This window comes from Gekko japonicus, unplaced genomic scaffold (genome assembly GCF_001447785.1).
Source record: "Gekko japonicus isolate JY-2015 unplaced genomic scaffold, Gekko_japonicus_V1.1 scaffold1729, whole genome shotgun sequence".
Classification (NCBI taxonomy): Eukaryota; Metazoa; Chordata; class Lepidosauria; order Squamata; family Gekkonidae; genus Gekko; species Gekko japonicus.
Genome location: NW_015170938.1, coordinates 284,982 through 309,569, shown reverse-complemented (window position 1 = coordinate 309,569; position 24,588 = coordinate 284,982). Strand labels below are relative to the sequence as shown.

General features: G+C 43.5%; 1 protein-coding gene across 5 annotated transcripts in view; it reads right to left on the bottom strand.

The window, feature by feature from the left end:
- IGF2BP3 (insulin like growth factor 2 mRNA binding protein 3) overlaps positions 1-24,588 on the bottom strand; it is a 138,867-nt gene that overhangs the window by 63,363 nt on the left and 50,916 nt on the right. For all 5 annotated transcript variants that reach the window (XM_015418861.1, XM_015418862.1, XM_015418864.1 and 2 more), the window contains exon 4: positions 78-129. In XM_015418861.1, the coding sequence (XP_015274347.1) occupies positions 78-129 (52 nt within the window). The remainder of the gene's footprint in view (positions 1-77; positions 130-24,588) is intronic.

Sequence of the window (24,588 nt, the reverse complement as noted above, 5' to 3'; positions counted from 1 at the left end):
AGAGAAGAAGAAAATTACTCTTTGTTCTCTGTTCACTCCTTTTAAAAAACTAAAATCATTTTAAATTTGAGTGCTACCTTGCTCACAGTTCTCCACTGTACCATACTGTGCTAGCAAACTGTCCAGCACCTATGGATAAAGGACACAGGTTAACACTTAAGATTTATTTAGTAGTTATAGATGAAAACATGTACACTTCAGTACGATTTAAGAAGTCCTATAAAATGACTGGCATGGTTTATCCCCAAACACTCCTAAACTTTCCATCTTGTGTTCTGAATTTGAATCTCGAAGTTCAGCTCAATGGTTAAAATTAAACGGACTCATACAGCAGATATATCTGAAAAGAAGAAAGGGGAGGGGGATTGACACAACCAAGGTTGGATAAAAAAAAGAAATTAGTGTTTGGTGGGAGTCAATCTTGTTTTTCATAACCACAGAAGAAAAAAGAAAACCGAACGAGAAGGCAAAATAATATAATATATGTACCAGTTGGGCTCATGTTGTAGTAGTCACATTTAGAGACATTATACTTCCCATGCTACAACTCCCTCCCCTCATATCAAAGCCTACTCACTTTACGTATTTAATGTTCCTTCTCCTGTAAATCTGTTAAATTACATTAACTTCAACAATTATACAGAGTACATTATAACGGCTCATTAATTTGCTTTTAAAAATCCAGTCATAAATCTTTCCTTGAGACTAAAGAAATATTATAGGAATTGTAAAAATACTGACAATTCACCAAAAAAACCTTTTCAAAAAACAAACAAAAACCTTTCATGGATCACATATAACAATTTGTTGATAGGTATTTAAAACTAAATACATTGGTAACAATGTTAATGAATGAAAAGCATAATTATTTGAGGTTGATGAATGCAGACTTTGGAGCAAAGTTTCGGTTCTTATACTTTATTGACACCCACCCTCCAACACGACAAATTTAAAGTTGAACATAACGAAAACAATGCTCATTAACCAACCACCCCATGCTAAACATGTTTATTTCAAAGTGAACTTCACTAAGTTCAACAGGATTTGCTTTCCAGTAAGTATCCTCAGAATTGTACCCTGTAGACTTGTAAATCTCTGGAACACAGATCTTCAAAAGTTACAGACAAAGCAGCACAATCCTTGGACACACTCAGAATGAGCTCATCTGTAGTTGTAAGAAATTTATATTAAGCCTTTGTTGGTACAAAAAAGTAGAAATATTTCCAAACACATCTCATGTTCTTAGCACCACAAAAGTTACTTCTGTTATAGCAAGTTGCAACTAACCTATGCAGGTTACACTGACAAACTGAGAGCAATGTAAGTATTTACACAAAAGACTAGAGCTATTTTCTATTATTAAATAGGATGGGTCCAAAATTGTTCTAGATAAACTTTTAGCAACAAGTGCTTACACATGAAGGTAAGTTGAGAACTTGAGCATGGAAAAAACTTGTTTCTCCTATAAGCAACTCCTACAGAAATTAAAGCAACAGTTTTTTCCATGCTCAAGTTCTCTCCTATAAGCAACTCCTACAGAAATTAAATATAACTTGAATAAGCAGTCTAGAAGCAAGATAGTTTGCACAAAGTGAATCACTAGAAAAGAGTGAAAGGAAAATGTAAATCATTCATAAAAGACATGGTCCCAAATGCCATCTGAAGTGAGCGTAGGCAGTCTTTTCTTATCCTCAGTTCTACATATCTCTAAGCTGTAACTATGAGGAAGTTATCTGCAACAAGTACAGGGGGGAAAGCAGAGATCAGTGAATGCTTTTTTGGTGCCAGGACTAAGATTTCCACCTCAACTACTACTTAAATCTATATTTTATCAAGAGTACCAGGCTCCCTTCCTGAATGGTCATAGGATTTAGTTCTTAGCACACAGTCTTAGGATTCATAGTTAACAAAATCATGAGAGCCAATGAAATACAGTAGAGAAAACATCAGAATGAAGACCAGATTTTAAATTTTTTACTGGCTCCTGCCGCAATAAATTAGATTGATTGATTTTAAATTTTTGGTCCACTATGAAGCTCACAGGGTGGCTTTGTTCTGGAAATTATTCCTCATTCTAGCTTCCCTCACAGAACAATCGACTGGATAAAATGTACCCACCCCTATGTACATCCTTAATTCCTTGGATGAAGAGTTAGATATGAATGTTACAAAGCCTTATCTACTTTTATATATTTCTTGCAGCAGATGATGTTCTGGTCCTCTCAGACATTAGTGATTTGGCTGATTTTACATTGTTTTAATCAGTATTGTTCTTTTGCTAAAATGCTTTTTAGGGCTCTAAATAACTATTGCGCTGCGGTGGCTCAAGTGGTTAAGACGCTGAACTGCAGGCTGTGGAAGGTCAGTAGTTCAGTAGTTCAAGACCCAAGTTACCGCATGACAGAGTGAGCTCCCGTCTCTAGTTCCAGCTCCTGCCAACCTAGCAGTTCGAAAGCAAGAAATTGCAAGTAGATAAATAGGTACCACTTCGGTGGGAAGGTAACAGCGTTGGCTCTTCGACTTTGAAACGGAGATGAGCACCGCAACCCTAGACTCGCTCGATTGGCTTTTGAGCAAGGGAACCTTTACCTTTATAACTATTTTATCACTGATGCAGGTACTTTTACTATTCTAACCACTGGGGCTGGGGACACCCTTGACGTGTACCTCTAGTTAACTGAATATCATCTGCCCTGTAATTATTTACTGAGATTTGTGCTATAAAGTTTTGGTAAATCGCTTTAATTGCATTAAGGAAAGATGGGCCAAAATTCATATATGAAAGCAATTTTTGTAAATACTGATGTTCAACCCGGTCAAATGCTTTTTCAGCGTCCACTGATAAAATTGCTGTTTATTTATTTCTACAGAATTCAATAATATTGATTGTTTTCCTAATATTATCTGCTATTGTCCTTCCCAGCATAAAGCCAGCTTGATCTTTATGTATGTAATGAGTTATTAAATGATTCAAACGATTGGCTAGAACTGTTGACAGTATTTTAAAATCATGATTCAAAACAGATATAGGACGATATGATGATGGGAGCAACGTATCTTTACCAGGTTTAGGGTTCACTATTACTCTGGCTACTCTGGCTTCTGCCCAAGATTTAGGCATTATTCCTGTTGTTAATACTGAATTAGAACTATTTTTAAAATGTTGTTCTATTTGCGATTTAAAACGTTTATAAAATTCGACAGGGATACCATCCCATCCAGGGGATTTATTGTTTTTCATTTTTGATAGAGCATCTGAAATTTCCTTTAGAGTTATTGGTTGATCTAGTAATTTCCTGTGTTCAAGAGATAATTTATTTTGATATTTTATAGAATCAAGATATTTTTGTATTCTATCTTCCCTTGGAAAGGAGAGTGTATAAAGGTGTTTATAGAAGTTTGTAAAAACTGAGTTTATGTCTTTAGATGCCACCATTACTGAACCTTCCAAATTCTTTATTGCGTAGATCAATGACAAAGAAGATTTTTGAGCTGTTCTATATTTAAGCAATTTTATAGATTTTGGAGTTTTAACTACATATTTGTTTTAAAAACATTAACTGTTTTTGCACTTTAGATGTTTCCATTAATTCTAACTTTTTCCTTTCTTGATTTAATTTCTTTAAGCGTTTCTTGCCTCCATATTTCATATGCTTTAATTCCAATATTTTAATATTTGACTGCAATTCAGTAATTACTTTTTGTCTGTTTTGTTTTAAGGAGGAAGACAAGGCAATCAGACAGCCCCTATTGACTGCCTTAAATGCATCCCATAAGTTGGACTGTGTTGTCTCGCAGTTAGAATTAAAATTAAAATATTCCTTAATTGATACTTTTAACTCATTACATATTTCTTCATTTTGCAATAAAAGTTTATTTAAATTCCATTTGTATCCTTTACCATCATTTTGTTGCTGTTGTAATTTGCAAGATACCCAAGCATGGTTGGACAGTGAACATGTTCCAATATCAGCCGTTGAAATTTGATTAACAAAATTTTTAGACATCAGCAGATAATCTATGCATGCATGCCTAGAAGAGTAATAGGTATATTGTCTCATTTCGGAGTTACATGTTCGCCAAATGTCACACAGGTTATAAAAGTTAAAAATATTTTCAAATTCAAAATTTTTACAGTTCTTTCTTTATGTATTAGTCTTGTGAGTTTTATCCCAAAAGGGGTCCACTATATAGTTAAAATCACCTCCGAGCAATATTTCTCCTTGTTTAAAGTCTAGAAGTAATTGCATAGTATCAGAAAGGAAAATAGTCTGGTCTATGTTTGGGGCATATATTGACGCTATAGTAAATGGGTTGCCATCCAACGTTCCAGCCACAAAAATGTATCTCCCTCTTGGGTCTTTCTTAATTAGCTGGCATTGAAAGGGTACATTTTTAGATATTAAAATGGTGGCTCCCCTAGATTTTGAGGAGCCTGCCGCATGGAATTGTTGGGCAAACCACTTTGATTTTAATAAAGGACCATCTTTTGTTTTCAAATGTGTTTCTTGTATACAAAGTATGTCAGCATGTTCTTTTGCTCAGAAATTATCAGTTCTTCTCGCTTTTATTTTGTTGTTAAGTCTTCTAGCATTCCAAGTTGCAAAATAGTATCCCTGAGACATTAAAACATTTACTTTTGTACCAGACTAAGCAATATAGATATAGGTTACTTTCTTAAGTATAATAACCTTGCAGCCTACTGCCAATAAAATATATAAAACTATTTCCCACCCAACAACTATACTTAAAAACAGTCCTCACTTAATACAACAATTTTAGAGCACTCACTGCTCTGTCAATATTTCTTCAAGATCTCTAATTACCAATACTAACAATCACACTAACTATTAACAATTGAACCCTATGTAGAATAGGGTAAGATTCTAGAAACCTGGGCGTGACCTTCAAACCAGCACCCTAGCTAGAAACTATATTTCTTTAGGAGGGTAGTTTCACTAAGTTATCCAAAACGTTTTTATTTTGAAACACCAACCTTTCCCCCTCCTCCATTAGGCGGAGTTATAACCTTCATTTCTTCCAGATTTGATCCTCAATGAATTTTTTAACCTTGGTATAAATTGTGGTATAAGACAGGAAGAGGGGGGAAAAGAAAATCACTTTATATACTTATTTTTACTATTACAATATCAAAAGATTTTCCCTAATAAGGAGAAAAAAGTTAGACTTAACAGCCATCATCTTTTTTAGAAAGTATTACTTCATATTTTCATTAAATTAATAATATATATTTTAAATTATTTAAATAAACTATTTTTGTTCACCCTCTTTAATACGGTTATATCCATTACAAAAAATAAAATAAATATTAAGTAAAAAACCTAATTCTGCATTAAGACCCCAGTCGAGTGGACAAGTAGAACGTTTGAACAGAACCTTAAAGACGACTTTGACTAAACTTTGTATGGAGACTTCCTCAAAATGGCTAGACATGCTCCCTATAGCCCTAACACGGATTAGGGTTGCCGCACGGGGTAGATTAGGCTTATCCCCTTTTGAGTTAGTGTATGGGCAGCCCTATCCTTTGACAGATCTGGGAAGGAAGGAGGTAACGGCTGAAATTGCTGAGCGTGTGTCTGCCCTGCACTCTTGTCTTTCCGTGGTGGAAGGGTCCAGTCCAGGTGCTCCTGATTTCGGATAGTGCTGTGAAAACTACGGCTCCTGACGGTTGGGTGAATCATACCAGGGTGAAACGGATTCCTGATCCAGATGAGGTGCCAGGTGGTCCTGACGGGGCGGAGGAGGAGCATCATCAGATGATGACGGGATAGCCAATGTCCTAGCTGCTGGAGAGGGCCACGTGCAAGAGCCTGAAGACAGCCATCACTGCGTTGAGGGGTCCCCAGAACCAGATAGAGACACATCCTGGAGTGCAGAACCTTTCGACAGTCTCCAAACTCTGTTTCAGCACCCTTAATTCAGACTCGTGTTCCTTATTCTCTCCTTATTTATCTTTATTGTACTTTGGGCGGGGGAAGAGATTGGCATCCTTTTTGGTAGAGTGAATTTTGTTTGCATGCGAGAGGGAGGTTTTCTCGATTGATTGGTGATTGGTGATGCTATTCTACACCTTCCAATAGTCACTAGTTACTAGGTGCAGTATGACAGTGGTGTAATTCATCTTTTCTATCATTTTGACGGGGGTGAAGCGAGGTATAACTATCTTTGGGGCTGGTGGGTGAGGGAAGGATTTTGGTTTATTCCTATAGATCTTCCGGTTTTCTTTTCGAATCATTTATTTCCACCTTCCTGTCCTTTTGACATTTGTATGCCCCAAGGGTCCTTTGAAGCTCAAAAGTAATTAAAACAGAGGCTGCTCAGGCAGGGACGCTTGCTTCCCCTCAAGATGAGGTTAACATGACAAGGGAGGAGTGTTTCCTATATTTTTGGATCAATTTTTGGAGACCGGGTGCTCGGATTGGTGGGGAACAGCTTCTACGTACTGTTGTTTTATGTCCACATGCTAAGTGTGAGTGGAGTTTGATACGGAACTGGAACGGAGTTCTTTTGCAGTGCACTTGGCATTACAAACATTACCCTGTTGATGGTTGGAATTTTAGGGTGAAATATATCTTGTTCATGGTTATGGTGTTTGGGAGAGCTATAAGGGAACTTGGAAAATAGAGGTGAGGGACTCTCTTAATCCTTATTCTGTTTGTGAGGAAGCTCCCTGTGATATTTTTGATTTTTATCCCACTAATTGGGATACAGACTCTTTTCTAGACATCAGTACTACACATGGACAGGAATGGTGGGGTGACCGGGGATATGAGTGTTTCTACTGTTGGTGTGCCCTGTATCTAACTCCGAGGGGTGTCCTGAGACTTGATAGGTCACCAATTGATTTTCAAAGCTATCCTGACTTATCTACTTGGTGTAATCCTGTTGTAAATTGGGAAGATGGAATGGACTTATTTTAGATTCCTTTTGTTTTCCTTTTCCAATGTTTTTGTTCTCCAGGTACACCCACATTCATTTGAATGGGATTACTCACACAATGTTTGGTTAAATTTGGCATACCGTCTGAAGTTTCTGGCCTTTTGCCTTCATAATAGTCTGGATGCCAAAGATGTTTTTACTTCATGTTTATGTGGGATTCCTACTACTTTTAGGTATTTACAAGACAATACTATCCACAGTTCCATTTACTCATGGGGGAATTTTACACCTATCCTGGATGAGAACACACTTACTGTTCAGCTTATACATGTGCTCCCTGCCCAGGTGTGTGTTACTTTCTCAGGGTGTCAGGAACATGGCATTCTATTTTGCCCACCGGATAGTTTCTTCTTTGTAGCCGAGTGGCTTATTCTTATATACCAGCTTATGTTGATGGTGGACCTTGTAACTTTGGTAGGCTTATGCCTCTTTTAGTACCCTGGAGGAGACATTCAAAAATTGTCAGGGAGAAACGGGACCTTGTACACTTAGATGAGAATTGTGATCCTCATGCTCATTTACTCTCTTTAAGTGAGACTGTAGCCTTGGCAGGTTCTCTGGTTGGAGTTCCTGGATTGACAGTTTTGACTTCCAGGAATTTAAATGTTATAGCCTGTTTATTGCTTCTCAGTATAAAGGATACTTCTCAAGCTTTAGGAGAAATGCTACGAGATTTGCAAGCTACTGAGAAAGCTACTATGCAAAATCGTATGGCCATTGACTATCTCCTTTTACGTGCTAATCGTGGCTGTGAGGACTTCGAAGGGATGTGTTGCCTGAATCTTGGTGATCATTCCAGATCTATTGGGAGTCGTATTAAAGATCTGAAGGATTTGACACATAAAGTAACGTATCAGATGGCCACTGGTGGAATGACTGGTTTGGTGGTTGGTTCAGTAGTTTGCGAGCAACTGTGAAGACATGCCTTGTTTTTGTTTTTCTTGGCGTTTTACTTCTTTTTTGATTTTGCTTTTGTATTCAGTGCCTCCCTTTTTGTTCAGTTTATTGCCGAACATTTTCCCTATCATCTGCTTCCTCGAGGGACAATATTATGATGTGCTCTTTACATCATGGAGATGATGAGGTCTTCCAATAGAGCAACCAAGACCATACATGAAACATGACACATGTGGGGGAAAGAAATTATAACAAAGGGTTGAGAATTCACAAAGCTCCCCCTGAGGTTAAGGACGTGTGTGCAGATATTGGCAGGGGCTCGCAGTGAGGGGCTCAGTGCAGTACATTTCCCACAGCAGGGAGAGGGCAGTGAGGGGGGCTCGGCAAAAGGTTGGGTTCCTGAAGGAGCAGCACCAAGATCAAGCCCATATGCACACATCTCTCTTTCTCTTCTCCTTGCACTTATCCACATTCTGAACAGCTCCTGCCAGCTCTCCAGCCTTTCTCCCACCTCCTTCAAGCCACTACTACCATAAAGTTACTAGTTACCAGAGAGCGCCTTTTTTTGCTGCTTCTTCTCACAAAGAGAGTGAGAAGGTGGCAAAGATGAAGAGGAGAGAGTGATGCACCAGGCATGAGGGAGGGCCAGCCTGTGACCCACTTCCAGAGGCTTTGCAACCCACTTTTGAGATCCACTCTACAGACTGGGCAACACTGTCATAAGGAATCCACAGATATAATCATGTGATCAATTATAGTTTCCCTTCAATTCTGATTTTTGTATATGCCTCCAATATATAAAAATACAGACAAAACAAATGAAGGGCAGAAGCGGTATTCTGATGTGAACTGTGGACTCCCTTGAAAAGGAAGGGCCTTTCTTACAACTATTCCTTGTCACAAGCACAATGCCTCATTCATCCTAAAACCAAATTAAGCAGCAATAATAAAATTTGTGCAGGTGGACATCACACCCTTCTTAATGAATAGACCGTAAGATTTATCTACCATAATAAGTGTTTGCAGCTCTGGAATTAATCTGCAATTTCTGTGGATATACCTACTATATATACCTGGCGGGATCTGGTCCATGGGGTCGCGAAGAGTCGGACTCGACTGTGTGACTGAACAACAACACCTACTATATTTATATACCACCACTAGAACTGCCAGGTAAAATATCTTTTTGGATAAATGACGATAGACATATAGCTACTTGAAAATCAACTGGCTTTAATTTATTCCTTAGGTATACCTGTAGATCTTGTTTTTTTTATTCTTGTATACAAAAAAGGTAAATTATATATAGTTATTACCCCTTAATGTCAGTGTTAGCCTGGGACAGCTAGGTAAGTATTGTATACTGGTATATGCTTTTGGCAAAAAATCACGTATTTTCTGTTTTGTTGTACTTTTCCAATATCAGCCACGTACTCTAAATTACGGAGATAGTAATTTATTTTAAACCAGAATAAGAAAAGCAGTTTAATCTGTGCTGTTCTTCATGTTTTACGCTGAAGAGAATGGCAATAAAATTCTTTTCATTTTTTAAAAATAGTAAAAGGAAAGATGATGACATGAAATTACACTGAGCTGTAAATGCTTACAAAAAGGAGAAACAGAAATGCCACTAAATGATTAGTATACAGTTTATCTGTATGCATTTGTACATCACACAAAGGATAATTATAAGTCTACTCTTCCTGGGCAAGTGGAAAGCTGAATTTCACCCATATCACATGAAGCACAAGGGAGGAGGGGAGAAATATTAAAATTAGACCTTTTCACTGTGCCAGCCTCAAGCAAAAGATTAGCACAGAAAAAGCCACATTTTAAAGAATTCATATATAAACTGATTTGAGACAAAACAGCTGTAATAAATGCTGTTGCTTGCTCCTCTTTTTTATACTTGATCTCCTTTATGTTTTCATACTAATCAGTTCTTAGCCAAATTCCTGCTTGGGTTAGCAACCATTCCCCTCTGCTACACCTTTTATTTTTTATTCCTAATCCTCTAGCACTACTAGCACTACTTTAAAGACAAACAGTTGCGTCTGGACTGCTCATCTGCCTCCCTGTCCTCAACATGCAGCCTTGTTGGGCAAGAGGAACAGAATTCTCAGCCAAGTTGGTAGTGTGATAGCAATCCTGATGAGCTGCTGAAAAGAAAAGTTTATTTGTACAAATATTTACTCAAGCTAGAAAATAAGTCCTTCCTTTTAAATGCAGGACATTGGTGTTGTGCAATGCCAGGTCTTTCGGGACTTTATTACAGAACATCAGGCTAACTTCAGCATTTGTCTAAATTGGTCTTCTCTTGTTATAACACAGATGCGTCTTTCTTGCATACAAAAAGCTGCAGTCTTACACAGTGGACTTCCATTCATTAGACTCTAAAAGCCAACTATGACTGTGTTATAAATACTGCTACCCTACACCAACTAATACCAATCAAAAACTGCATCACATCTCTGTCCAACAAGAGAGAAACTCTACGAGCGCCACACATTTATACTCTTAAGAAGTCCAATTCAAAAATCATATTCTGTAAATCTCCCCAGTATGTTATGAGTTCTGTCTTAAGCTGAATGATTTACATCTACAGTGCACATATCAACTTTAAAACTGCAACAACGCAAGCTAATAATTTTAAGATATGAAAGTCATAAGCTAGACTACACTTTCCAGTGACCACAGAATAATAGTGGTGATTTTCTAACAAATACTTCTAGCAGGTTCATTTCATATTTTTACACTGGAACTCTTCAAATTGAGCATTAGATCAAAGGGGTCAGTTTAACAACTTAAAAGTAAAACCTAGTTTTTAGTGCATGCTGGCAAACTGGAGGAAAGTTAGTGTTCACAGGAAGAGGTGAGTGGAGCAGTAATGAATATCTACAGTTGGTGAAACGTTTCAATGGCATAAGTGAGCTCAGAGGCAAACATGGGAATTTTGACTTTCAAAAAGACATTTTCAGGAAGAGTGGCGACTTGTACTCAGCACATCACACTATATGAAAAAGGAGAGAAGCTTGCTTCAGTCCATTCAAACCTCCAGAAGTCCATTGAGGTAAACATGATAGTTTAGAACTGGAAGCTAGGAGTGTACAAAAATAAATCATCCCCCCCCCCCCCAAATTGGGGTCTGTTGGACCTGGAAAATATTGGTATTCTGAATACTGCCAACTACCAATACTGGTATTGTATTGAGATTTGGGTAAATATTTGGGAAACCCGAATTTATCCAACCATCCCCATAAGGTATAATAAAGAATGGATCGGGTTATTTGGGGCTGGGGGGGGCTGTTTTTTGAGGCAGAGGCACCATATTTGCAGCATTAGTGCTGGTGCCTCTTCTAAAAAAAAAACATAAACCGTCCAAGTTTTTTTTAAAGATGGACCAGGGAGTTCAATTCTGTGGGCCCCCCAAAGAAGGTGCCTCCATCCTCTATTGAAACCAACAGAGAAAAAAGGCATTTAAAGAGACCATGGTCTCTTTAAATGTCTACTGAGTTCACTTGCTGAATTGCACCAAGTTGAATCTCTTTAAATGCCTTCTAGCTGTGCCCAAATAAGAGCTGAATAATATTGGGTTTTATTCCGGCATGGCTATTTCATTAGCCAGCTTGGTATATACTGAGCACACACCCCTATTGGAAGCTACTGATCTTTCAAAAACTGATTAGTCAAGACATGAAGTTTGACATACGGTGAAATTCCATTTGTTTAGAAACATGACAATAGCCAAGAAAGCGTTAATTCCACTAATTCAGTAGGCAGGGCCCAAAAGAACTTTGTTCCCTGGTCAGACTGGAGATCACTCATAGCTTAACAAATTACCCTAAACTTCAAGTCTAAAAAAAACATACAACTGACAGACTTCCAACTGTAGTGCTGCGTGGAAGAGGTCTGTAAGACCTAAGGACTTCTCTGAAAAAAACAACACACACAATTATACCCCAGGAAATCCCTGCTCTATGCTACAGGTCCACTGCAAACACAAGCTTTGTCTTCCTGCCACAGTACGAATTTGAGTCCACGTGGGAATGGTCTGCCTGTGTTGTATTATTAAACAGAAGGTGATTTCATGGCAAGTCCAACTTTCTTTTCAGTATTTTTGCACGTGTGTGTGTGTGCATGCACGTGCGCATGTGTATGCCCATGCCTGGAAGTCATGGCGACCTCGGGTGACTCTTAGTGGGGCATGGAGAATGTTCAGAGAAGTAGCTTGATAGCCTGCCTCTGCCTCGCAGCCATGGTATCCTTTGGAGGTTTCCCATCCAAATACTTGCCAAGGTCAGCCCTGCTTAGCTTCCAAGATATGACAAGATCAGGCTTGCTTGGGCTATCCAAGTCAAGGCCAACTTCCCTTTCTTGGTTAGTTCCAGGAAAAGGATGTATTATAGCTCTTTGACACGTTGGACGGGGAGGCCTCCCCTCCACATCACAGAGCTTTGAATGACCTACTGCAAAATTCACCTGTCAAAGATTGTATAAGCAGAAGCAAAGGCATCACAGTTTTGTAATGCCTGAGATGGAGATAGTGATGCCCAAGTTGCTACTCTACAAATGTTCTCTATGGGAGAACCAGTGAAAAGACATGTGGAGGCCAATGCTCCCTCTAAGCTGTAGAGTCTTGTGAGCAAAAATTCTACTTTTTGAGCTGCCGGCGTTAAAGTTGTGAGCGGGTGATTCGGCTGCTGCATAAATTAGTTTGCTCTGGAGCCAGCCTTCCTGAGCTAAGATAAAAATATGTGAGCCAGAGGCTAAAAAACTGTGAGCTAGCTCACACTGACTCATTTTAGATGGAACACTGGTGGCGGCTCCTGAGAATGATGAATAGATCATTCCCACAGAAAGAGGATGGCACAATGATCTGTAGACCATAACAATGCATTTGCTGAGCTGTCTGGGGTTGGTAGTCCTGGGCTCCTGGCTTATAAAAAACACAAAAATAATTCCAAATGCTGTATGGTTGCTGTTTGAATGACACTGCTTTAATGTGGTTGTCCTAACATACTCCTCCTGGCATTTATGTTCTCTGGGATTTGAGACAAAAATTGAGAATTAACTCTTTCTGACCTGTGAAAAGTAGAGATCACATTCAGGAAGAAGGATGGGTCTGTCCTCAAAGTTACTGTGTTAAGGTTAAAAATGTGCACAGTTCTTTTTTGACTACAAACTTTTCTCCCCTTCTTCTGTCCAGCATGGTAGCTACAGACATACACACAAATACATAAACTTCTCCCTCTGAGGCAGAGGACATAGTGGGTGTTTCCAAGCATTAAATCAGGGAGACAGGAACTCAATTTCTTCCTCTTCCTGTGGAGTGGGAACACCCAAACCTCAGTTCCTTTCCTGTCTTGATAGGGAGAGCATGGTGTAGGCTTGTGTGTGACTTACTCTCACTACTTGTTCCCTTCCCCCCCCCTTCCTCTCACTTCTCTCTGTTGTTTTTTAACCTCTCAATCAGTTTCTTCTCAAGTTCCTTACTCTCTTGGCTTTTCCTTCTCTTCCCACCTTCCATCGGACAACCTTTATACCCTCTCCCCTTCCCCTGTCTCATCCTCTCCTTCTCAGCCATTCACCAACCTACCTTTTATCTACCATCCATTTTCAGGAAGGAGGAGGATTTATACCCTACCCTTCACTTAGAAATCTCAGAGCGGCTTACAATCTCCTTACCTTCCGCTTCCAACAGACACCCTGCAAGGTAGGTGGGGCTGAGAGAGCTCTGACAGAACTGTGACGGACCCAAGGTTACCCAGCTGGCTGCATGTGGAGGAGTGGGGAATCAAACCTGGTTTTCCAGATTAGAGTCCGCTGCCCTTAACCACTATACCAAACTGGCTCTCTTGACTTCATGTTCATCCCACCTTTCTCCATAGTGGGGACCAAAGCAGTTTACATTATTCACCTCACCTGCTTTTTATCCTTACAACAATCCTGTGAGATAGGCTAGGCTGAAAGTATGCAACTAGTCCAAGTTCACAGAGTTTTAACAACAAGATAAGGTTCGAGCTTTGTCTCCCAGACCCTACTCTGAAGCTCTAACTGCTATGCCATACTGGTTTTCATAGGGTAGCTGCTGGTGAACAGCAGCAACCAGCTAAGCCTAGTTGTGTTGTTCAAGTCAGGTGGTATCAAGTCACCCACAGGTTACTGCCAGGCCTAGGTCTGCCAGCCTCCAGGTCAGACCTGGAGATCTCCAAGAATTACAACTGAACTCCAGATGACAGAGAACTGCCCCCCTGGAGAAAACGGCTGCTTTGGAGGGTGGAATCTATGGCATTATATCCGTCTGAGGCTTCTCTGCTCTCCAAACCTCACCCACCCCACACTCCACCACAAAATCTCCAGGAATTTCCCAACCTGAAGCTGGCAACTCTGGCCAGGTCTGCCTCAAATAAGTCCTCCCTCAAAGGGTAAATTAGGCCTGGAAAGGACCTCGCCTCATCTCCCTCACTTTTACTGGCAGAAACAAGTCTGGAATCTGTGGCTGCCTAGCAACAGACACTGAGGGAATCTGTTGCTTAAAGCGACATGTGCTCTTTTTCATTTTGATTTCTTTTAAACCCCCAGTGCAGGGTTTGATTTTTAGACTACACATTTTCTGCAAACCTAGGACCCTTTTCAAATATGTGGAAACATCTGTCTTGCCGCGTAGTAGGCTTTCTGGAATTAAAGAGGACGTTTACTACGCGGGAGGAGAAGCCAGTGATGTTATCTGCCGTGCCGTCAGTTTCAATTGCGGTATGTCGTGATGTAGGACGGGGGAGTCGGAGAGAATGAGAAGGTCCTGAGCCGGAGGGAACAGATGGTATATCCCCTGTGATAACTCCAGGACCGTTGAAAACCAAGATTATCTCGGCCACCATGGGGTTATTAAGATACAGTCCACAACGTCTTTGAGAATTTTGCGGACCACTCTCAGAAGCAGAGGTAAGGGGGGGAACAGGTAAAGAAGTCCTGAGGACCAAGGGTAAAGGAGACCGTCTCCTAGAGATTGTGGGTCCTTGCCTCCTCGACTGCAGAACAGAGGACACTTTTTGTTGTTTCTGTTTGCAAAGACATCGACTTAGGGAACTCCCCACTTGTGGAAGAGTGGGAGGAGGTATGTTGGGTTTATTCCCCACTCGTGAAGGCTGAGTCCTGCTTGACTTAGATGGTCTGCCTGCACGTTCATGCGTCCTGGAATGTGAGTGGCTACGAGGAATATGTTGTTGGCGAAGCAAAACTCCCACAGCTGAATGGCGAGGGTGCAGAGTCGTAGGGAAACAGTGCCTCCTTGTATGTTGACATAGGAAAGTGCAGTAGTATTGTCCGTGAGGACCATGACACATTTTCCCTTGATTAAAGGGAGGAAACTGGTGACAGCGTGTTGTATAGCGAGGAGTTCTAGAAAGTTTATGTGTCGCTTCCTCATCTGTGTGTTCCACTTGTCTCCAACAGAGAGGTCCATGGAGTGTGCACCCCATCCCGTCAGGGAAGCATCCATCGTAATGGTGACCTCGAGTGATGGAGGGTGGAAGGGCGCTCCTTGAAGGATATTTGAAGGGACAGTCCACCAAAGTAAAGAGTCCTGTATGCTGGGAAGAGGGAATAGGATGACATTGTGTGCGTTTTCCAACTGGTCATAGTTGTGGATGTACCAGAGTTGTAAAGGATGCATTTTGAGTGTGGCGAAGATGAGAACTGACATAGTTGCAGCCATCAGACCTAATAGCCTCTGAATTTGGAAGGCAGTGACGGAGGGTTGGACACGGTGGCTAGGGAAATGGTATCTGCTGCCCTGTCGTGTGGCAGGTAAGCCATGCATGTCATTGAATCCAGTATTGCGCCGATGTATTGTATTCTCTGGACCGGATACAAGCGAGACTTTTGTCGATTGACTTGTAGGCCCAGATTCTCCAGTAGAGCCAGAGTCTCTGTGATGTTTGAGACCAGGGCATTCTTGGACGGCGCTACCAGAAGCCAATCGTCTATAAACGGGTAGATGGAAACTCACTGGAGACGGAGGAAAGCTGCAACCACAATCATGGTCTTTGTGAAGACCCTTGGGGCGCTGGATAGGCCAAATGGAAGGGCCGTATATTGGTAGTGCTGTTGACCAATCGCAAAGTGTAGGTATTGGCGGTGGAAGGGGTGGATATTAAGGTGGAAATGTGTGTCTTGGAGATCGAGGGTGGCCATCCAGACATGTCTCCAAAGCAATGGCATGATCTGTTGTAGGGATACCATGCGGAAGCGGTGGTAGGTCACAAAACGGTTCAGTTCCCTTAGATCTAATATGGGTCGAACGCCTCCGTCTCTCTTCGGGACTGTGAAGTATCGGGAATAAAATCCCATCCCTTGGAGGTGTGGTGGTACCTGTTCGATGGCTCCCTTCTGCAGAAGGACGGACACCTCGAGGAGAGGTGGGGAAGGGGGCGTGGAGATGACCGGAGTATTGGGATTCTGGTGAAACTGAATTTTGTAGCCTTGGGTTAAGATGGACAGCACCCACTCATCCGAGGTGATGAGACGCCAGGTGTGAAGAAAGGGAAACAGACGGGTAGGAGCTGACTCGGTGACAGGGAAGTAAAAAACCCTGCTTGGAGGGTTTGGACTGTTTGGTGCGGGAAGCTTGCTGCCCTGAACCGAATTTTGGTTTCTGAAAAGCGGGTTTTTGGCCTCCTGAAGACGCTCGTGGTCTCCATCGTGTGTCTGGAGAATGATGAGTTGGTGTACGCCTCTGCCAGGACCTCAACCAGGTGCGAGGAAGGTATTGTTGTTTTGCAGAGGATGAGACTCCTAGAGCTCAAGAAGCTTTTATGCTTTTATCTAGTAGAATCAGTGGTAGCGTTGAAAAGCCCCAGGCCATCGAATGGGAGATCTTACACATAAGATCGATTATCTATCAGTAGGTTAGTATTGCGGAGCCAAGAATGTCTTCTGAGAGCTATTGCAGAGGCCATCGTTCTAGAAGACGCCTCGAGGACATGTTTAGTAGTGTTGAGCTGTTGTTTTGCAAACACCATGCCTTTTTTTGTATAAGTCTGGCTGCTTGAAGTTTATCATCTGGGGGGTGGCTGAGTAGTTCTGAGAAGCTTTCCCAGAGAGGGTAGATACCTGTTCATACAGGCCAGGTAGTTAGTCGCCTTGACTCCCAATGCTCCCGTGGAGTAGAAGCGCCTGCCGAAAGCATCTAATTTCTTTCCTTCCTTGTCAGAAGGTGCGGAATACGTCCTCTTGGATTTGGAGGAAGATGTAATTACCATAGAGTTTGGCTGTGGGTGTGAGAATAGGAATTCGACAACTGCCTCTTGTACCCTGTACATATGGTCCAGTCGCCTTGTGGACACAGGAGCAGACAAAGGTTTTAGCCATGGTGCCTTCGCTGCAAGCAGAAGGACGGAAGACATGGGCAATGCCAAGCTGGAAGAGGTATCTAACTGAACTGTATCACAAACGGCATCTGTTGCCTGTGGATGCTGCTGGACGACAGAGAGGCCTAAAAAGTGGGCCATTCTTTTGACTAGATCTGTGTAAGATGTAAGGTTGTCGGATGGGGATAGGGGTAAGTCCTCAGTGACATCCTGGTTTGGAGATGTATGGTCAGGAGAGGTATGAGCTTCAGAAGCCTCCATATCTGAGTCCTCTTCTATGAAGTCAGAGGAGTCTTGTTGTGGTATTTGTACCGAAGTGTCCTGTTGACAAGTTATGGGTTTAGTTTGGACGACAGTGATGCCCGGGATTGGAGTGACCGGAGGGTTGAGAGGACGACTTGGTTCCAGAGTATGGTGGGAAGGATCGACTACAGGAGGACGCGACAGAGATGCTGAAGGTCTCGACTTGTGGGGCGATCTTGACCTATGAACAGAGTGGGACAAATAGCGATCCCAACTGGAATAGCCCGCCAGTGTCAACCACGGCATGAATGGTGGATAAGCCCCGTACAGGTACCTCAACTGTCGCTGATCCCATGACATTGGTGGGGGGGCAGGAAAACTCTTAGGGAGCGACTTCTGGACCGCAGACGTCTGGGAGACAAAGCAGCAGCCCGTCTGTGAGAGCCATCCTTGTAGTCTCGGTCGTCGCTATCGACAGATTGATTGTGCAGACATGGAGGGTGACGCTGCGTGTCGCATGAAGTATATCGGTGCCGACATGGATCGGTGCCGGCCAATGGCAGCAATGTCAATACAGCAGATTCCGATGCTCTTTGGGAGTGGGAAGTATAGCGGTGGGTCCAGGCTGCGGAGTAAGGAAAGGGTGCGGAGAAACAAAAGGGCTCGGCATCCTTCCAGCCTGAGACCCATCCCGAAGGATGGCAGCAGTGGGGCTAAGATTAGGAGGCCCCCTCCCGACATTGGTGTTGTGCAATGCCAGGTCCTTCGGGACTTTATTACAGAACATCAGGCTGACCTGGCTTGCGTGACCAAGACCTGGGTGCGGGATGGGGAGACCGTAGCTCTTTCCCAGCTTGCCCCACCTGGATTTTTGGTCCTACACCAATCATGGAATAGGGGGCGGGGGGAGAAGTGGCGATATTTGTACAAGAGGCTTACTCCTTCAGGGCGCTCCATGTTGTGGAGATTGCGGGCTTAGAGTGTGTCAGCCTGGTGCTGGAGGCCGAGGAGAGTTTGGCGATCTGGCTGGTGTACCGTCCGCCTAACGCACCAGCCAGTAGTCTGCCGTCCCTACTGGAGGCCGTAGCAGGCTGGGCGTTGGAGCACCCTCGGCTTTTAGTCTTGGGTGACTTCAACGTCCATGCTGATGATGCGACCTCGAGTCGGGCTACGGATTGGTGTCGTCCATGGCATCGCTGGGACTCTCCCAATAGGTATCGGCCCCCACGCACCAGGCTGGGCACATGCTCGATTTGAACTTCGCGGCGGGGAGTACGGTGGACCGGATTACCACAATAGAGGTACCATGGGTGGAACACTATGCCCTGAAGGCTTGTGTAAATGTCCCACCCCGAACCTGTTTAGGCGGAGAGTGGATTTTAGCTCGCCCGCGGAGCCTAATGGACCCGATGCGGCTTCAGATGGCTCTGTGGGATCCGATGCCCCCTGAAGGTTTGTTGGATGATTGGCATAGCCAATTCTCTACGGCCATCGATGTGATCGCTCCCCAGCACCCTCTGCACCCTCGCACTAAGCTGGCACCCTGGTATACCCAGGGGCTGCGGCTTATGAAACAGGAGCTCAGACGGTTAGAGAGACGGTGGCGCCGAGCCCGCGACGAGGCTACAAGAGCATCTTATAGGACGTTTATGAGATCCTATGAGATGGCACTTAAGGCTGCGAAGAGAGACTTCTACACAGCCAGAGTTGCGTCCGCTAGCTCACACCCGGCCCAATTATTTAGGACAATTCGATCATTGACAGTTCTGCCACAGGGCAGACAAAACAGTAGGGAATTGGATATTGGCTATGAAGCTTTTGCGAGCTATTTCACGGATTAAGTCTTGACGCTCCGCTGCGACCTCCCCGCCACAGTTGAGATAGTAAGCGAACTTGAGGTCCCTTGCGCGGCTTCGCCGGGGTTGGAAAGTTTTGACAGACTCAGCTTGGAGGAAGTTGATAGGGTGCTTGCATCTGTGCACCCAACCACTTGCAGCCTGGATCTGTGCCCCTCCTGACTCATTAAAGCGGGCCACGAGGGGTGTCGAGGTGCCTTGAGGGAGATTATCAACAAGTCCCTGTCAGAGGGGTGGTTCCCTGAGGCACTCAAGGAAGCGATGGTCTGCCCTCTCTTGAAAAAGCCAGCACTGGACCCGGTGGAATTGGCCAGCTATCGGCTGGTGTCCAATTTGCCCTATTTGGGCAAATTGATTGAGAGAGTGGTGGCGACACAGCTGCAGGGCTTTCTAGATGCCACTTCCACCTTTGACCCATCCCAGTCCGGCTTTCGCCCTGGGCACGGAACGGGAGACTGTGCTGGTTGCCCTTACTGACGACCTCCATAGACATCTGGATTGAGGCGGTGTGGCGGTGCTGTTGTTGCTCGACCTGTCAGCCGCATTTGATATGGTCGACCACCAGCTGCTTGCCCACTGCCTTGCCGATGTGGGGATTCAGGGGTGGCTGGTCGCTTTGCTCCAAGGGCGGGGACAGAGAGTGGAACTAGGGGAGCAGCGGTCCTGGAGGCACCTGCTTGAATGCGGGGGGCCTCAGGGGGAAGTTCTCTCCCCGATGCTATTTAACATATATATGCGCCCCCTCACCCAGATTGTCCGGAGGTACTGGCTCAGGTGTCATCAATATGCCGATGACACCCAGCTCTATCTGATGTTGGGCGGTCAGTCGGACTCCGATCCAGAAGATCTTCACCGGGCGTTGCAGGCTGTATCTGGATGGCTCAAGCTGAGTCGGCTGAAGGTGAACCCGGCGAACACGGAGGTCCTGTGTCTGGGTCGGAACGGTATGGGATTGGGGCTCCCACTCCCGGCCTTCGACGGGGCACCTTTGGTGCCAGCTTCAGAGGTTAGGAGTTTGGGAGTGCTTCTGGACCCCACCTTAACAATGGAGGCCCAGGTGGCAGCCACTGCCAAAGCAGCCTTTTACCATCTTTGGCTGGTGCGGCAGTTGGTCCCTTTCCTTAGCTGCGAAGACCTAGTCACAGTGATCCATGCGACGGCTACCTTGAGGCTAGACAACTGCAACGCTCTCTACATGGGGCTGCCTTTGTCGCAAATTCAGAAGCTGCAGCTGGTGCAGAATGCAGCAGCCAGGCTGGATGCTGGTGTCTCGAAATGGGACCACATCCAGCCTGTGCTGAAAGCGCTGCACTGGCTGCCTATAGCATTCTGGATTCGCTTCAAAGTGCTGGTGCTTACCTTTAAAGCCCTACATGGCCAGGGTCCAGCATACCTGAGGGACCGCCTTTCCCCATACAAGCCCCAAAGAGCACTTCGGTCGGGGTCACAACACCGCCTAAAGAGGCCAGGCTTGCTGCCACAAAGGCCAGGTTGTTTTCGGTGGCGGCTCCTATCTGGTGGAATGAGCTCCCGGAGGAGATCAGGGCCCTGTGGAAACTGGTACAGTTCCACAGGGCCTGTAAGACGGAGCTCTTCCGCCAGGCTTTTGAATAGGAGCCACCGCTGCCACCACCACCACCAACTGGGGCCTGCAAAGCAGCACCGCTGGGTTAGGCTGACTGATCATTTGAACATCGTCATTTGAACATCGGACCGACAGCATACCCCCTCAATGGGATGTACAATAGGGAGTGAGTGTGTTAGTCACGCTGGATCCTTGGGAGTTGCCCATTGTATTTAATTGTTTTAAAATGTTTTAACTGAATTTTTATCACACTGTGTGCCTTGTTGGTGTAACTATGGTGTTGTATTACACCTGTGTACTGTAAGCCGCCCTGAGCCCGCGCGCGGGGAGGGCGGGATATAAATGTAATAAAATAAAATAAATAACAAAAATAATAAATCAATGTCGGGAGCTTCCGATACCATTGATGTCGACGACGGGGAAGGAGACGGAGAAGGCTCTGAATCCATTTGATGACTTAGGAGCTCTACCGTTTTGATGTCAGAGTAAGGACGCTCCGTTTGTTGGGATGGGGGAACCCAATATTTGTTGGCTGGTATAGGTGTAGAGACTTGGGCCTCCAATATCGATACTGCCGTTGGAGCGGGAGGCACTTTAGGGGCATCACCCAGTGCAGACACCACTTCCTTCCCCTTCTTCAGGGCTTGGTGGTGCCCTTCTTAGCGGACTTGTGATCCTTACTTGCCTTAGCCTTCTTTTTGACTGGCGTGGAAGCGGACGATTGTGCCTTCGATGTCGGGAGCTTCAGAATCGGGCGGTCGACATCAGAGGCGGGTCTCGATGCCGGAGCTGTCGATGTAGACGGTCTCTCCTCCATCGATGATACATGAGCAAGGGCCGATTCAAGCAGCGCCGCTTTAAGGCACGCAGCACGTTTTTTTCCCATTTGGTTGGAGAAACACGCACAGTGACGACAGGACTCTGGCTGGTGAGACTCTCTGAGGCAAAAAATGCAGAGGGTATGACGGTCGGGTGGAGCAAGTTTGCTACCGCAACCCTTGCACCTATTAAAAAATCCCCACTTCTTCTCCATACAAGAAAAGAAGAGGGAACGTTGGGGGGGGGGTAGCCCAAAGGCCTGAAGTAAACTCCCCCTCAGCAGAAAGCAATAATAATAATTTTTTTTACTGTTTTTGAAGAAGAAACAACCAAAAATTTTAAAGTAAAAGAAACTTTGGAAATAATTCCTAAGAGCTGTGAGGCGAAAGCTAACAGCGAACCGATTGGACCGATGAAGAAGAGGTCTACTCAACACGGCGGTAAGAAGGAACTGGCGGGATGTCCACGCCCACCTCTCTGGGCGCGAAAATCTGTTAAAAGAGCTTGCTACAGCACCGATCAATCCAGTGCGTGTGCACTAGATCCCATGGGTGTGAAGAACAGAGACCACGTCGAAGATCTATGGCTTACCCAAGGTCATCCAGCAGGTGCAAGTGGAGGAGTGGGGAATCAAACTCGGTTCTCCCAGATTAGAGTCCGCGCACTTAACACTACACCCAAGATCAGAAATGGGAACACTGTTGAAAATTAGACTTGTGTGACCCAGGTGAATGAAGTCTGTATCCTTTAAATCCCACTGCAAGTTGAACAACTGCTGTTCTCAAAAGGACTCCCAGATTAGAGTCGGCGCACTTAACACTACACCCAAGATCAGAAATGGGAACACTGTTGAAAATTAGACTTGTGTGACCCAGGTGAATGAAGTCTGGATCCTTTAAGTCCCACTGCAAGTCTAACAACTGTTGTTCTCAAAAGGAATACTGCCTGTCCAACAACATTTTGCGATCCTGTTGCTTTGAAGGTGTTGGGAGGCTCTTTTTGTCCTTGATTTCCACCAGGACTTTGTTTAGAAAATCCTTGAACAGCATGAATCCTGGTAGGATGATGTTGTCAGATTAGACCTTAAATGCAGATTGACAGTCCAGTAAGAGACCATAACCTCTGTCTAGAAATCACTCCTGCTGTCAGAGTTTTGGCTGAGAATTGAGAAGTATCTATGGAAAAGTCTATTCAGACCCTTCTGGAATTTTTATTTTTATTTCCCTTGCGGAACTTTTACCAGGAGATATCAAGCCCATAACAAACTGGGATAATATGGAATTAGCTGTAATTGTTCATAGGGCTAGGTCAGCCACCTCACAGGCTCTATAGATAGCAAATTTGCTTTTCTTTTCCCAATGGCCGTGCAGTATCTCCTCTCAATTATCACTGACCATTGCCCTTGAAGCCAAGATTGCTACAAGGAAGTCCACTAGGGGGTGTATCAGCTGGGACATAATTTTCTCTTCTACTGAACTTCCTAGCAAGGTTGCTGGTACCTTTGGTCCAAGAGACCCTGAAAGTACTGTGGAAAGGTGCTGAGGCTAAACGGACATCAGATCTGAAATGGCAAGGGAAAGCCTACCTACCCACCTACTAAAAGAAGGGACCTGACCCTGTCATGTGGGTTTCTCTGATCTTTCTCCTAACTAAATCTGCCCAAGCTAGCACACGTACTTGGTTAGGAGTAGAGATGTGAAGGCCTGGAAAAAAACGGAAAAATTTGGGGGGAAACCTGAGGTTTTTCAGGTTTTTTCCGGAAGCCTTTTTTGTTTTTTTCCGAAAAATTGGAAAAATTAAAAAAGAAAAGAAAAAAATTGATTATGGAATGTTTTATTTTAACATGATGAATAAAATATTTTAAGACAAGGTATTTAAATATTTTTCAAATCATTTCATATATGGTATCAGATTGATCTAATTTCTGTGCACTGAGGACAAGCAAGTCCTAGGTTACAAACTGAACTCTCCAATGCAAGAACAAGATGCATTTCTTCCTTTAGGAGATGCTATTGTCAGAAGAAAAGAAAAAGATTTCAGTTTTGTTTTTGCATGTGGGTGGGTATTCTGTTTGTAATAATTGTTTGGATATACTATATTTTAATATGCTAGTTGTGATAATTTCATACCAAGTAAGAATGTCCATAGTCATATTTTATGTTCCTAAAGTAACAGAATGACTTTCAATCTAGGAAAGATAAAAGAAATGCTAATGTAGCATTTTTTCAATTTTTCCAAAAATTTCCATTTTCCCCCGAAAAAAACGGGAAAAAACAGGTTTTTTCCGAGCTTCAAAATTTCCGGAAATTTTATATCTCTAGTTAGGAGTACTTGAAATATTTCTAATCTGAAAAGCATTTTCTGGGCAGCGGATGGAGCGGAAACTTTCTTCCTGACAGTTAATCTTCCTTGGTGGGATGACACCATGAAAGGTGGCCTCACGGTCTGGTCACAGCAGACTCTCATATGGTGCTATGAAGAATAACTGTCAGGCAGCCTGTGACGACCCCTTATCTGGGGAGGTCTGGTTTCCCTTTAAAAGTGTTCTTTATTTTGTTCTACTAGGGTATATCCGGCTGCCACCAGGAAATTTAAGGCTTTCCAAACCTTTATACATACTGTTTCTATTACTGGGTAGGTAGGTCGAGTTTAAGGCTTTTCAAGGTACTAAGTGTTCCTGAAGAAGGATTCCTTTCAGCTGGTATGTTTAAATAAAAGTAGATTTATTGAAATACTTCATAAATAAAAAGGTATAACAAAGTAACTGGTAATGTGAATATTCTGATAAATTGTTTGGTGTCCCACACAAGCTCTGCTCCCTTCCTCTACAGGGATTTATCAGGTAACTTTGTAACCCTTT